This window comes from Paramisgurnus dabryanus, chromosome 12, assembly GCF_030506205.2.
Source record: "Paramisgurnus dabryanus chromosome 12, PD_genome_1.1, whole genome shotgun sequence".
NCBI classification, from domain to species: Eukaryota; Metazoa; Chordata; class Actinopteri; order Cypriniformes; family Cobitidae; genus Paramisgurnus; species Paramisgurnus dabryanus.
Window position 1 is genome coordinate 24,418,138 of NC_133348.1, and position 14,827 is coordinate 24,432,964.

Consider the following 14,827-nt stretch of genomic DNA (forward strand, 5'->3'; position numbering starts at 1 on the left):
GCCTGAAAATAGTCCTCCTGGTAACTTTCAATAGCAGAGGACTATTTTTCGGGGACTATATTGTCCCTTTAGGGCTTCCTTGACACTGTTAATTAGTGCTTCAACTACAGCAACTTATTTGTTGTGCTCGCTATATGATTTGGTTAAACAAATATTTACAGAAAATGTTTCAAAATAAACCAAACATAAAAAGGTAACAGGCAGCAAGTATCTTGGTTATTGGTTACATTTTATTCTATGTACAGTAATTTGTTATAAATATAATACATCATTTTTTCAGAAAAGCAGTCATGTAGATACATTTAAATAACAGCTGGATCATTGGAGTGGAGATGACCGAATGAGAGCCGAGATTGCGGGACATGTTTAGTTGTAGAAAATTAAAATTGTCTAATGAAAACAGCACAGTCCATCCACACAAAGATACAGAAACAAAAATGTACCCTCACACAGGCAGTGGCTTTTACCCTCTTGGTGTCACAGTTCCAGTCTCTGCTGTTAGGGCAACATATATTCTGCCATTCTCTCATTGGGTTACAAACATTAAGATGGCTTCTCTCATTGGATTGCACTTCAACTGGCGTCTCATAAGGTCACAGAGGTTCCACTTAATTCCTCATTAGCACAGAATATTAAGTTCTTTCAGGAGCTGAAATGATACCAACTGCAACTCATCAGTTTAAAGCATTTAGTATCACTGGATTTAAGATCAAATTGGAGAGATGTTTTTGTTACTGTGGCAACCCGAAAACAGTGGACAACCACGAGCCAGCAGTGGAGTATGAGGCAAATGCATAGCCAATTTAATGTACATTATAACATACAGTATGTGGGTAAATCATCATTCGATAGATCTAAAAACAAAAATATTACATAAAAGAGAAATCTTTCAAAGATACACAACCGACAAAAAAAAGAGATAAATTAAGAAAAAGATCCAGTCACACTTCAAATGCACGATTCTTTGCATTTAAGACGAAACATCTAGAGTCACCATCGCAGACCTTACGAGCACATCAGATGCAGTGTTAAGTTGAAATATTTGTGTCCAAGTCTTTCTCAATTAGATTAGTTTCAGGAAGTAGTAGAAAAATCTTGGGAGTCCTCCTCCAATATTTAGGTGTGCCAAGTCTTTAGAGAATGTTGAAGAAATATTGGATCGAAGTTAGAGTAACACACGGTTACTCAAATGCTGTTGATGACTATGAGGGCAGGCATGGCGCTCTGCTGGCTCGTCTCACACATAGCGCTGGTCTGTGCCAACTTGGCGAAGACACGAGGCGTGCCCAAATTATAAACCCCAGCCTGGAAGAAGCAGGCCTTTAAGGAAAGCCTGTGCACCTCCTGTGCCTGCAGTTGTAACTTATATTGGGTTTGGCCCAGCCAGGTAAATGAACCGTGCACTTCCAATGACTCTGGGCTAAATAAGAGAAGAACAGAATAGAGTTTGTTCATGAATAAAATATCAATATACGTGCACAGAAATTCTTCACATTTAAAGGGTACCTTGGCTATAAAGACTTGCATGCTTTAATGCTTTGTATTTGCCTTTTACTGTTTAAATCCACTGATAGAAACAAATTAAATATTTTCATTACTTCAAAAAATGGCAACATGTAATACTTATTTAAAGCTGTGGATGCCGCCATTATGTTTTGCGCATAGTGCATTCTGGGTCGGTGGCGTGTAATAGTTGTCATTACTACAGTTTACTATAGTAAATAATATGAAATCTTGCATAGTTTCATGTGAAAATGTTTTATTCTCCACTCACACCTTCTTACATCTCAGATAGCCTTAATTTGGAACATCTTACTGTATTGTTCATCATTTATGTTATTGAAAGGGCTGAACAGAAAACATAGATGTTGCCACATACCATCACCTACTGTGTGTGTGCATTTATACCCCTCATCATTTGTTTCACATTATTTTACAATCACCTGATTGAAGACTTGTTTACTTCGCTGTACATTATAAAAAGTTGGATCTATGTAAACAAATTAATTGGTAACACTTCAAAGAATATTTACTTAAAGTGAGAAAACTTGAGGTGAAAAAACTTTTTAAAATTACTTCAATTGATAATACTGTACCTAAAAATGTAAGGAAAATTTTAATTTGAAAAAGCTTAAAGTGAGCAAATAAAGTAGATTTTTTTAAGTTTTTTCTGGTGTAGCTTTAATAGATCGAGTTTTAATTGCAAACTTTTGATGTCATGAATTGTGATGCAAACAAAATGCCGGCCTCCAAGTGAAAAGATGATTAAATTGGCATTTTCACGGCATTGATGAGTTAAGTCGTCAATTAAGAGAAAACGCTTCCCTGTCAATGACGTTTTTACGGCAATCCATATTTCCGCTATTATCCACAAGGTGGTGCTCTTACCCAACTTATAAAACCAACCCCCTAGATAAAACAGTACGAACTCCGTGTATGTTTTTATCAACGTTCTGAATCTGATCTCTATGAAAATTCCTTCACAAAAATGCAATTATCTCAGCTTTTTGCTCAAAAATTTGGTATTTTTTTAAGAAACCTACACATATTTGAAAGGTCATAAAAAGAAAACAAATGAAGGTAAGATGAAACCTTTTGTTTGAAAGCAGAAGTCTGTTCTTTCATTTGATATATTGTATGTTTATATACAGGGTTTCCACACCTTAGTTAACTTCAAATTCAAGGACCTTTCAAGGTCCAATACCCTCAAATTCAAGGACTTAATGTGGGGACACATTTTAAGTGAGAGCAAGGTTACAGTGTGCTATATTTTAAGATACATTGTTACAGTTAGCTTTCGAGGGAACTCGCGCTGCGTCACTGCGGTGACACTTTGGGGACGCCTCCAGAGGTAAGTGCGTCTGAATGTGTTTATCAAATTCAACCAATAATTAGGCTTAAGACAAGGTGACGTGGGAGCCAGGAAGTATATCGCTATCTGAAATATTGCCAAAGACGGCGTTACAGGGACGCAGGAAGTATGGCAAGGGAGACGCAGCGGTTACATACGCAACCCGAGACATTTTCATGTGTCAAACACAACTATGCAAAAAAGCATTTTGGTATGAATCAACATTCGCATACAGAAGATATAAGCATTTAAAATGAACAGTTAGCACGTGTGATAAAAAAGTCTAGAATTTTTATGATATTATCCTACACTACACAGGGAATAATATGGATTTTTTTCAAGAAAACTTCTTACATAAAATAGATTCAAGCACTTTCAACTGTATCTATGTATGTAGATTTTCAAAAACTTGCCAGGGCCTTGAATTTTTCCCACCAGATTCACAAACTTTCAAGGATTTCAAGGACCCGTGGGAACCCTCTATATAATTAAAAAGAACATTTTCTGGAAGGCATTAAACTTTTGTGAAAATAAAAAAGCTCTGGTTGGAATAATAAAAAAAACGATGGTGGGAAAAAATTTTATTAAGTTTTTAAACCATGCCATTTGTACTGTTTTAAATTTAACATTGATATAGCCAATCCCTGTATTAATCCATTAAGCCATACATGTGTTTATAGTCGATGTACCCTTGAATTATACACATATACATATACATATACACATACACATATACATATATACATATATATGTAGGCCATTAGTTCAAATTGAGACGTACCTTGTCGTTTTGTGTCGCAGATCAATGATGACGTCTACCTGAGCCAAGGAACAGTTGGACAACGTCAGGGTAACTGGTACCATACATAAACTGGGGAAAACACAAGGATGTTAGCTGGTGAAATTTTTTGCAACGGATGTTGGTGTTCACATGTAAGCTTAAACCTTTACATTTCTGGAGAAATTTCAGGTGGAAAGTGCACCAGAAACATCAACGCTAATGTTTCATTGTTTGGGTCAATTTGCAGGTGAAATTTAAGCTTTTTATATCAGAGCCCAATCAGAAGGGTGCAGCCTCCGGAGGACAAATTTTTGGGCTGCATCAAGACTGTCTTATTCCAGAATAGTAACAATTATAAAGTTGACTATTATTCTTAATTCATCGTAAATTGTTATAATTGGTAAGTTGTTATATATGTTTATATATGCAAAAACTCAGTTAAACCAGGCTTCATGATGTATGGAGCCTCCGGAGGTTGCACCCTTGAGATTGAGAAATGGCCAATGTCTACAATGTGATCTCCTTCTTCTATACTTAAGACTGTTTAAAGCTGCAATGCGTAACTTTTCCCTCGATCGCCATCTCTGTTTAAAACATCAAATTGCAAGTTACTTACATAGCTATTTTATGTGGGTTAACGTAAAATCAGGTAAAAACAGCATTAAAGGTGCAGTGTGGGACTTTTAGCGGCATCTAGCAGTGAATTGCAACCAATGGCTCAGTCCACAGCTTACCCCCTTTTCAAATTGCATAGTGAAGCTATGGTAGCGGTCACAAGACAAACACGTCATTTTCTGAGACAACAAGAACGGTTTGTCTGTTTAGGGCTACTGTAGAAACAGGGCGATGCAAAATGGCGTCTTCCATGTAAGACGTATTTAAATAAAAATGGCTCATTCAAAGATAATAAAAAACTAAACTGTTTTATTTTGAAAAGGTTTTTATACACCACTAATATAGTTATATTGTATTGCATTTAATATATTATGCATTTAATATACTAATAAATTATATTGCATTTCCCTCCAGAGATCCTTCTAAAAGTCCCACATTGCACCCTTATGCATGAAATTGGACACGACAGATAACATTTTTTATTTTAAGTTTGCTGCTTTGCTTAATGTACATGCTTAAAACTGTTTTGTGTTCATTTTTAACTAAAAAAGTACAGACCGCAGGTTTCTCTCGCACATAAACTTAAGACTATGAGTGATGATGGAGCTTTCAGAGTCCACATCACAAATCAAATCAATCTTTCACACTTTTCCAGACCCACCTACTTTCTCCGCACCATTGCAGAAATAGGCCCGACAAGTGTTCGTGTATTGCATGAGAGCATCACTCAATAACCGAGTTAAAAACACAGCTTGTGGATTTTGGCGAACCAATTCAAGTGTCAAGTGCTTGTTTGTTCGTGTGTTTTACCTCTTTTGTGGAAAGGGATGATCGTAAGACTCGGGGTAGTGGAGACAGGTCTTTATAAGGTGGGAAAGCTGTTCCAATGAAGGCTTGCTTATAGGAGGTGGAACGTCTGGTTTGAACTTCAAAAGCACCATCTCTTGAGTCTCCTGGTTGACAAAAAACATCATTCAGGTTCATTGTGTTTACTAAGCCTCAGGGAAACAACCAGTCCTTGCAGAGCAAATAGTTATTTTTTTATCAAAATCTTCACTCATTTCATTAGAGAGATACATGGGATTAGAGTAAGTGCATGGGTTAATGGCCGAACCAAGTGGGTGAGACAAAAAAAAACGCAAAAGGAAGAAAAGCACGTGTTCACGTGAGGGTTTCTATAAAAAGACTTTGAGATCAACATGTGTGACGCGATTCTTCACGTGAGGGACTTTCTCGGTCGTGAATAAGCGTTGCTATGCAACAGCATGCGGAGAGAGATGTCAGACAGGATGGAATCAACCACAATACAAAGCGAGAATCATTGAAAGAAAATGAATGAAAGATCACAAAGCCAAAGAACAAATGAAAACTGATGAATGAGAAACTTGAAAGGTAAAAGAACTTGTGGAAACCTGACGTTTCACAGAACCTAACACTGTCTATTGTTATAAATCTGTATGATGTGGAACACAAAAGGAGAAATTCAAAAGAATGTCCATGATCCTTTTCCCCATTAATACCTAAAAGACCTTTAAGCTCATTTGCATTTCTCTATATTTAAATGTTGTCTATAGGGTGAAACTATCATCTACAGTACCAGTCTCAAATACTTGGATTTCAATACTAAAAGACAGACTTTATTTTCAGAGTGGGTTTGCATTCATGTATAAAGGCATATGATTTACCTCCAGAGTGTTAACTCATTCAAGTCAATAGTTCACCATACGACACTCACATGATAGTTAATGAACACTCAGACAAATGTGAAGCAACCATATGACTTCCCAGCTCTCACATGGTTAAGTCAAATAACACTCACAAACAAATAAGTGACTATAAAAGTAAACTTGTTAGGCTATACTGATTATACTTTATTATTTTAAATTCTGATTACGAGAGATATTTCACAAACCATGCAGAATGCATTTTGATTGAAGTTAGAAAATTACAGGAAACTACAGGAATTTATGGGAATAATGTCACAAGTCTTTAGGTTGTAGATGAGCCAAATGCTGACAAACAATGTATCTAATACAGTTTGTATAAATTATCCCAAATTTCCAAATAATTCCTGTAAATGCGATACTCCAGCCAAATATCAAAATTACCTCATGATTTACTCACCTTTAAGCAATCCGAGATACACACATCATCATCTTTCAAATGAGCACATTTGGAGTTATTTTAGCAAATGTCCTTGCTTTTCCAAGATTATAATGGGAGAAAATGGATATTAGGGAACAATGTCTGACTTTGGACCCCAAAAAAGTGCATCAATCATTCACAAAAGTAATCCACATGGCTCCAATGGGATAAAATTGGGTATTATCAATGCAAATTTGTAAGAAAAATATCCATAAACTTTACAAACTATAATAACTATCTTTCAGTAATGATGCCATCTTGAACTCTTGATGCGCCAAATGTCGACCGGCAATATTTTATTCATATTTGTGTCCAAGATGGCACCAAAACTGAAAGTTAGTTATTAAAATTTATAAAGTCTGAAATATGGATATTTTTCTTACATAATCGCATTTATTACCCACAAAAGATCTTTATTAACCTATTGAATCCATGTGGATTACCTCTGTGAAGGATGAATGCACATTTTTGGGGTTTAAAGTCAGATGTTGTGCCTTGATCCGTGTTTTCTACCATTGTAAAGCTTGAAAAAGCAAGTAAATTTACTAAATTGGGGTAATCATGGGGTAATTTTGATATTTGGCTGTGGAATTACTTTAAATTATTCAAAACATTTTCAGTTTTGCAACCCTAAACTTGATGGGGAAAAGGTTTAAGTCCATGGGGCTTTTTACACCTGGTCACTTCATGCGTTTTCTCTGATCTGATTGCTATCCAATCGTAAAAAGACCAGGTGTAAATGCCCTCCGAAACGTTTTCGAGACAGATTTAAATCCGATCGCTCAAACCACTTCAGGAGGTGGTCGGGGGCGCATTTCAGATGAAACTGGACAAGTGTAAATACATCTGGTTGATGAAACCACGCTTTCAGCACATAACTCCTCCCAAACGAAAGCATGTCACCCAGAAGTTAGCCGTCAAAGAGGCAAACAAACAAAGACAACACGCTCGTTGCTTTATGGAGCAACGACAGTGGGTAAAAAAGCTTTCGAGAATCAATAAAAGAGATTAATGACAAACTCAAATGATATTAAACAAAGTAATTTATGTTCATGTGTCCATGTATTAAAAATATTTATACATTTATATATAAAATTATATCTGGTCGGTATTAAAAGGTAAATTCTTAATTTTACGCAAAATCCGATATCCAGTGTGTTATTCGATCAGCTTTTCTCCCCTTTTCAGCAGAATGCAATAAATCCACGCATTAAATTACAGCGCACCATTCCAGGCATTGTAAACAGTAATAGTGGCGCTTTGAATACACACGGATTCCTAGCTTCCTCATCTACTTTGTACTTTGTGATCAGCAAACAAACAAAAACAAAAGATTACGTTTGATGGCATTGATAAACCTATGGTGGTTTTCGGTGGCGGGGAAGAAACGTAAACTACTTGTGCACTTGGGCAAAGGAAAAATGCTGGCTGTTGCTTGTTCTCCTGACAACATTAAGCTTCTGTCATGCTAACACATTGACCCCAGGGGATCTTATGAAAAACTTTATTTTACTTGAAGTCAATGAAAATCGAGCGGGACCAAAACATTTTACAGCTGATCGCTGTCAAAAAAGTTCTGCGATGACGTCCCAAGGATGACAGCAGTGACAGTGCTCTTAATATGACAAAGTAAGTGTTTTGATTAATGCCATTAATGTTTATTTTTTTAATCAGTGTATACCACTAGTCAACTAAATGAATATAACATGGAAAAGATGAATGCACATTTCGATATAGATTATAACTGAGTTATTGCAGCTTGTGGAAAAAATATTATAAAAAGAATTAAATTATAATTATGGATTAGAATGTTATTATAACCTAAAGATGTTAAAGTTTGTAACATAAAATAGTGTTTTTTTATCTAGTCACTTTCTTGGTATAGAAAACACGTTTTTACCCAAATTAGTCAAAATGGATTTATTGCGTTTTGGAACCAAACTCTTCATATGTATCCTTAAAGCCTAACACTATAGTGAACTATACTCAGCATCTAACAAACACACATCCATGTGCACACAGACTTTCGATGTAGAGTACTTTGTGCAAAACACCCACACACAACTCTCAGATTCCTTCACCTTGCTAACAGTCCAAATTAAATCCAAATGCGAACACACTCCCACACAATCTTATTTATTTAAGCTTATGTTCATCATTGCAGTTTTATGGCAGTAGGATGATACTGACAAAAAATTATAATTCAGCACACTTAATGCATTCAGTGCACGTATATCAATTTACAGATTCAGAAAGAGAAACTTGTAGTGTGGAATAGCGACAGAATAAAACAGCAGACACACACTGAAGGTCAAAGCCCATCTGTCTCTGTACTATCTGGCTCTCTGACCGGTAAAGGCACCTTTGGATGCATCCATCTTCATAAAGAACAGAACTCACTTATAATGCTCCCAATTTCACTTTGCTGAAAATACAAAGACTAATTCAGAGGGGAAGACTTGGGGCGGAGCCAATGTAGAGATGACTGTGTATTTTTGGTTTGTTATTATTGGCGTTACGAGGGTGGAGGTCAGGGGATTAAGCCCCTAAAGTTTTGTCAACGCCCTGATCTTATAAGGACTGAAAACATGTAAGGTTAAAAAAATTATAGATTATATCATTATAACTAGGGACATCAGTCTGAATAACCGGCTATCGTATCGGTGGAAAATTTTATATCGATGCATCTCTAGTTGTAAAAAAATGTTACTGGTTGAAAATCACATTCCTTTTCAATTGTAATACATAGTACTGTGCAAAAGTCCAAGGCACGGTAGGACCCCCCCCCCAAAAAAATAGTTTGAAGCCAGTAAATTGTATTGTATCTTCTGCTGTAGTGTGTCAGTAGAAAATATCAGTTTAAATTTCCAAACCTTTCTTTAGCCATTATTTATAATAATTTAATGAGATCTATGTATGCAAAAGTAGTCAAAAACCTACTTTGAAAAGTATACAATTTTGCTTTTATGGATATTTTTATATTTATTTTAAAACAAGAAAAGGACACTGAATGATTTTTAGCAATGTAATGCGACAAAACAAAAGACATTATAGTCTGTCACCCATATTTTCATTGTGTCTTGTACCGTGATGTAGATATGGAAATGATATGCACATGACATTATGATGCATAGCAAAACGAAGCACTGTAAGCTCCATATATGGTTATTTCAAGGAAGAAGATGGTGTTGAGTTGCATGTCTGCACTGGGTTTTATTTATGTAGGTTCTTACTAAATCTGAAAACTTTTGTGCATACGTGAAATCTGCCTTTTGTGCAAATCTACGCAAGTTTCATTCATGAGGCCCCAGGTATCCAATTAGTGCTCATAACAATCATTTTCAATGATTATCTCTTCCTTTTAATACTTCCAGCACTGTGTACATAAAAACGTTCATATAAACCTTTGTGAAAAGTTTAAAATCAAGAGTTGACACAGAGTGATGTCAACAGACAGAGATGCATTTTTTCCTATTATTCACAGTGCCTTTATAACATACCTACAAAAGAATCAAGGTCCTTCAAACACAAAGAACACGAAACAACAGCGAGATGAACATAGATCTTCCCTTAACCCTTTGCTGGTCGCATTTTCTGAGTATTAATTTTAAATTCCTTTAATGTTGAATAGGCTTTTTGCATGCTGGTATTTTAACAGGCAGAGGGGGTTTCGGTTCTTTTTTTGACACATTGTATGAAAAAAACTCATAGGAGCAACCTGCGTTCATTTTGTGTCACATCATTTGAACACTTGAACACGATATCTCGGTGTATCAATGAAGGACACTTGAGGAGTATATGCAATTACAGTGCCTTGCAAAAGTATTCATACCCAATGAACATTTTATTAACGTGTGATTAACACAACACGCAATTTCTGTTTGATCCTTGGCCTAGCCCGTTGTTGGATAAATTGAGACGCAGCCTTAGACAGTAAAATGGTAAAAACAGCCTCATGAAGGAACACATTGGACATGTCAGTAGGGGTGACCCCGAATAGTCGAAGATTCGATGCATCGATAGGAGAAGCCTGATTCGACTACCAATCTCATAGTCGAATCGTCGCAGATGTGTTATGAAATGAGGATCATTTAATTTTGGCCGTATAAGGGTGCACACATTATCTGATTTCACATATAACAGCTTTCTCACAATATATTAATATACTGCATATTATGATAATGCTGCAAATAATATGTGAAGTAGCAGCTTTCAATAAATATTTTTAAAATGCGTTAATAAATCCAACAACCCCTGTGACCGGACTTCACGTCCATAAGAGGTCTCTATGTTATTAAAGCCTTGCCTCTTTGTTTCGACATTTAAAAGACAAAGCTGGCAAATTAAACTATGACTTTCGTTCTTTTAATAATTTCTATATTTTATTTTATTTATAAATCACTTTGGGTTATCTGATTTAACTATTTGGCTTGTGTTTTGTTTCCGTGCACTTGAGGCATTTTGCATATTTGTTCTGCACTTTGTTACTTCTGACCTTATTTTATTAAAAAAAATTGTATTTATTATAAACTTAAATTCCGATCTAATTTAAGTATGTAAATTTTGGATAGCTTTTCGTTGTATGGATGTTGCGCTATTGCGTGCTGGCCATGCTTGCGCATGTAATTTAGCCGAACGGTTAGGTGCTCTGCGTCTCATATTTAGGAGTTCATCAAACTAAACATTAAAAAACGGATGTTTTTCGACGAGTATAAGTTTTTAAAATGTATTTAAAACATATATTGTCTATCTTAAAGTTAAACTACAAAACAGGTAAGCCGTTTTTTTTATTTCGGTGATGAAACGGAAACTAGTATCTGCACCGAACCTATTTCTGCCTGACACGAATGTCTTTCTTGTGATTTAATATTATGGTCAGTCGGTGTTCACTTTCAAATTATAGCAAAGAGATTCCTGAAATAAATAATATCATCCGGTCTTTCTGTATCTAAAGTGAATACAGAGATGATCAAAGTCAAAGCAAGCAAGCAGGTATTTCTGTGCTAAATAATAACGCGTAGTGTCTATATAATCATTAATTTCAGTGTTTTTCTTGTTATAAATTAACGTTTAATGAATTGTAAATAAAGATTAGTTTTTATCATTTACAGTCACAATCACAAATTATTTGTCATTTCTCATTTGTCGGGTTTTTTTGGTCATGACTGCTTTGACGCGCTATCTCCAAATTAAATAAAAACATGTAATTGTAGCCGGAGTTTCCAAGGCAGGATTACCTTTGTTATTTTTTTAGGTTTAGTTATCAAAATGTATTTTTGTGTGATGTTCTGTAGATCGTGGCTTTAAAATGTTATGAGGAATAATTAAACAAATGTTGCCTTACATTTTACCTTAAAAAATATATATATAAATGCATCGTCAGTTTTGTCTTCGTTTATTACTTGAAAGACAGTTTTGGTCACTTTATCAGACAGTTGTTTATGTGTGCTGTTTGTGAAAGAAAATAAAAGTTACCAATTTGTACCTGGTCTGGCCCCCTCCCAACCCATGCATACAAACATAGATGATTCGACTATCGGTCGACTATGGAAAGATTCGAAAATTTTGATTCGAATATGTAAATCCTTAGTCGAGGACACCCCTACATGTCAGGGATAAAGTTGTGGAGAAGTTTAAAGCAGGCTATAAAAATATCCCAAGCATTGAAAATCTCAAAGAGCACTGTACAATTCATCATCTGAAAATGAAAAGAGCATACAAAACTTGAAACTGGGACAAAGGTTCACCTTCCTGCAGGACAACGACCCTAAGTATACAGCCAGAGCTACAATTGAATGGTTTAGATCAAAGTATATTAATCTGTTAGAATGGCCCAGTCAAAGTCTAGGCCTTAATCCTATTGAAAATCTGTGGCGAGACTTGAAAATTGCGGTTCCAATCTGACGAGGCTTGAGCTATTTTCCAAAAAGGAATGGGCAAAAATGTCACTCTCAAGAGCTGGTAGAGACGTACCACAAAAGAGGTGCAGGTGTAATTGCAGCCAATGGTGGTTCTACAACATATTGACATTTCTTTGTAAAAAATTGTGGAAACCATTTATAATTTTCCATCCACTTTACTATTATGTGCCACTTTGTGTTGGCCTATCATATAAAATCCAAATAAAATACATTTTTGTTTGTGGTTGTAACTCAAAAAATTTGGAAAGTTCATTGGGCATGAATATTTTTGGAAGGCACTGTAAATGCCATATACATTATTGAATATTCATGTAAGTTTACACTAAACAACTGTATGATATACTTTTCAGTATTGGATGTAATATCAGATTATTTATAATCTGCATTTGATTCGCCGTGTTGAACAGCTTTTTTTTATTCACCGTGTTGAACAGCTTTTTCATTGAGTTTATCAATCTGCAAGTAAAATTGGCCAAAATCGTGAATCTTTGGGGACAGCATTATTTGGAACATGTCGGGAGCTATGGAAGCATATGGGTAGCATAATTCAATTTAGAATGTAATATGCAATATGACAATGCAATATGTAGAATGGTAATGCATTTCTGTATTTAAGTTTACATTTTCCATGCATGTATGTGCACTGCTTGTTGAAAAAATAAAAATGAAAATGTAATACTTTAATTTACATTTTCCATTTTCTACAGCCCTGTTTTAAATACATATTTTAATGCTTTAGAAGTTGCAAAATTAAAATGGAAATGTATTACCCGAACTGATATAATGTGTTTCACATGGTCAAGCAAAAACTGTAGCAAAATGATCATTTAAATGTAATTTTCCCTGAATGCATTTACATTTACGGGTGGGAAACTTGGGATTGCATTTTCATTTACATAGAGCGCAACGGATGTAGCAAAATTCAATTGAAAATGCATTCCGAGTTGACCACGCCCCCGCCCCGTGAATCACTGCGTCAAGGCGGGGCCAACAACTCCCATTGCCTGGCCTCTCACGTGGGAAACATGGCGGCAGCAGGGTTTAAGTGAAGCATAAACAGAAAAATATTAGTGTTTATGGAGATTATTACGTGTCTGTAGGTGACAGAACTACAGCGTTGTTTGATCCTCTCACCGAAATGTGGCCATTATCAGACGCTAGTTCACCCCGCACTGTCCTGTGTCTGCCTTCGCATTCAAGTAGCCTACGGATGTTTCTACCGCGAACATTTCATCACAGTTCAAATAAACATTGACTGTTTCATATATGTGAATGTATTTTTACGTTGAAAACATTGTTACATTTTTTTATGGTTTTAAAATAAAGATAATGGCGTTAAAACCTCCCACGGAGCGAATGATAAAAGGTTTATAACAGACTACTACTTTATATAGTTTGACATGTGATTGTGAAGAAGAATAAACATTACCTGTTCCGGTGAAAGTCTTTAACAATTATGCAATAATAGATTATCATCTAACAAGAATAACCATGGTTTTACTGTAAGGTTTAAGTTTTTTTTAAAGCTCTTGTGTGGTTGGTTTTCAAAAACATCTTGTTGTTACCATGATTTTGGCTTTAACTATAGTCAAACTATGATACATTTTCGAAAAGGTCTAAGACGGCGTCATTGCTTGTTTTACTGTTTGCATCTCCAACAATTCGGTTCATAACCAGAGCACCGCATATAATAATCTAAGTTGCGTTTCATTCTCTGTATCTGTCTCGGTTAGCTCTTCTGTTTTATCAGTAAAAAGAGGCTTAATTTCTCATGATGTGGAGCACGTCTAAATAACACGCGAGCAAGTGAAATCAGAAAACCCCCAGCAGCGGTGTTAAATCTCGAGGTTACTGCGACCTGAATGGCCAAAACAATCAGAAATACATACAAAATAATTTTCAGGTATACTTCTTTACATAAAATAAAACAAATGAAGTGATAGCGCATTAAATGACCATTCTATATTACAATACCCTGCACTGACACGTTAAAAATTTTTTGAATAGATTTCTTTCTTTTCGAATAAGTATTGCAGATCGACTAGTCTTGCACACCCGGACATCAGCATATTGACCCGATCAGACCAAACGTACATTTAACTTTCTGTACTTTTATACACTTTCATCCTAGCAGAAGCGTAATGAATGGAAGGCTATACTACTGACCTGTGGCTAGGGTTCGCTTATCTTATGCACTACTTTTAATGTTCCATTTATTTATATCCACAAAAGTTATTAACAAAACATAGATTAAAATGAAATTCGTTTTAAAGAAGCAAACAAAACTTATGAAGAAAAATTACGTTTAAAATGGCCTATTCTATATTTTGCAATAAGCTAATTAAATTTAAACAAATATTACAACAATATTTAAACACAACAATAGCCTACTCAAACATAAATATATAAAACAGACATCCATCAGGATCCATGTTAAAACAAGCTGGTATAGCGTAAATAATCTGTGATTTCCCTCTTAGACCAGACATGCCTCACTCGCATCATGACAGATTA

At 35.4% G+C, this 14,827-nt stretch overlaps 1 protein-coding gene across 2 annotated transcripts in view; it reads right to left on the reverse strand.

Moving 5' to 3' along the window:
- Window positions 1-212: 212 nt before the first annotated feature.
- The window catches only part of trappc8 (trafficking protein particle complex subunit 8), a 59,291-nt gene continuing 44,676 nt past the window's right edge, over window positions 213-14,827 (reverse strand). For both annotated transcript variants that reach the window (XM_065257287.1, XM_065257286.1), the window contains 3 exons: window positions 5,058-5,200; window positions 3,633-3,722; window positions 213-1,420 (listed from right to left, as the gene is read on the reverse strand). In XM_065257287.1, the coding sequence (XP_065113359.1) occupies window positions 1,186-1,420; window positions 3,633-3,722; window positions 5,058-5,200 (468 nt within the window). In that variant the 3' untranslated portion in view covers window positions 213-1,185. The remainder of the gene's footprint in view (window positions 1,421-3,632; window positions 3,723-5,057; window positions 5,201-14,827) is intronic.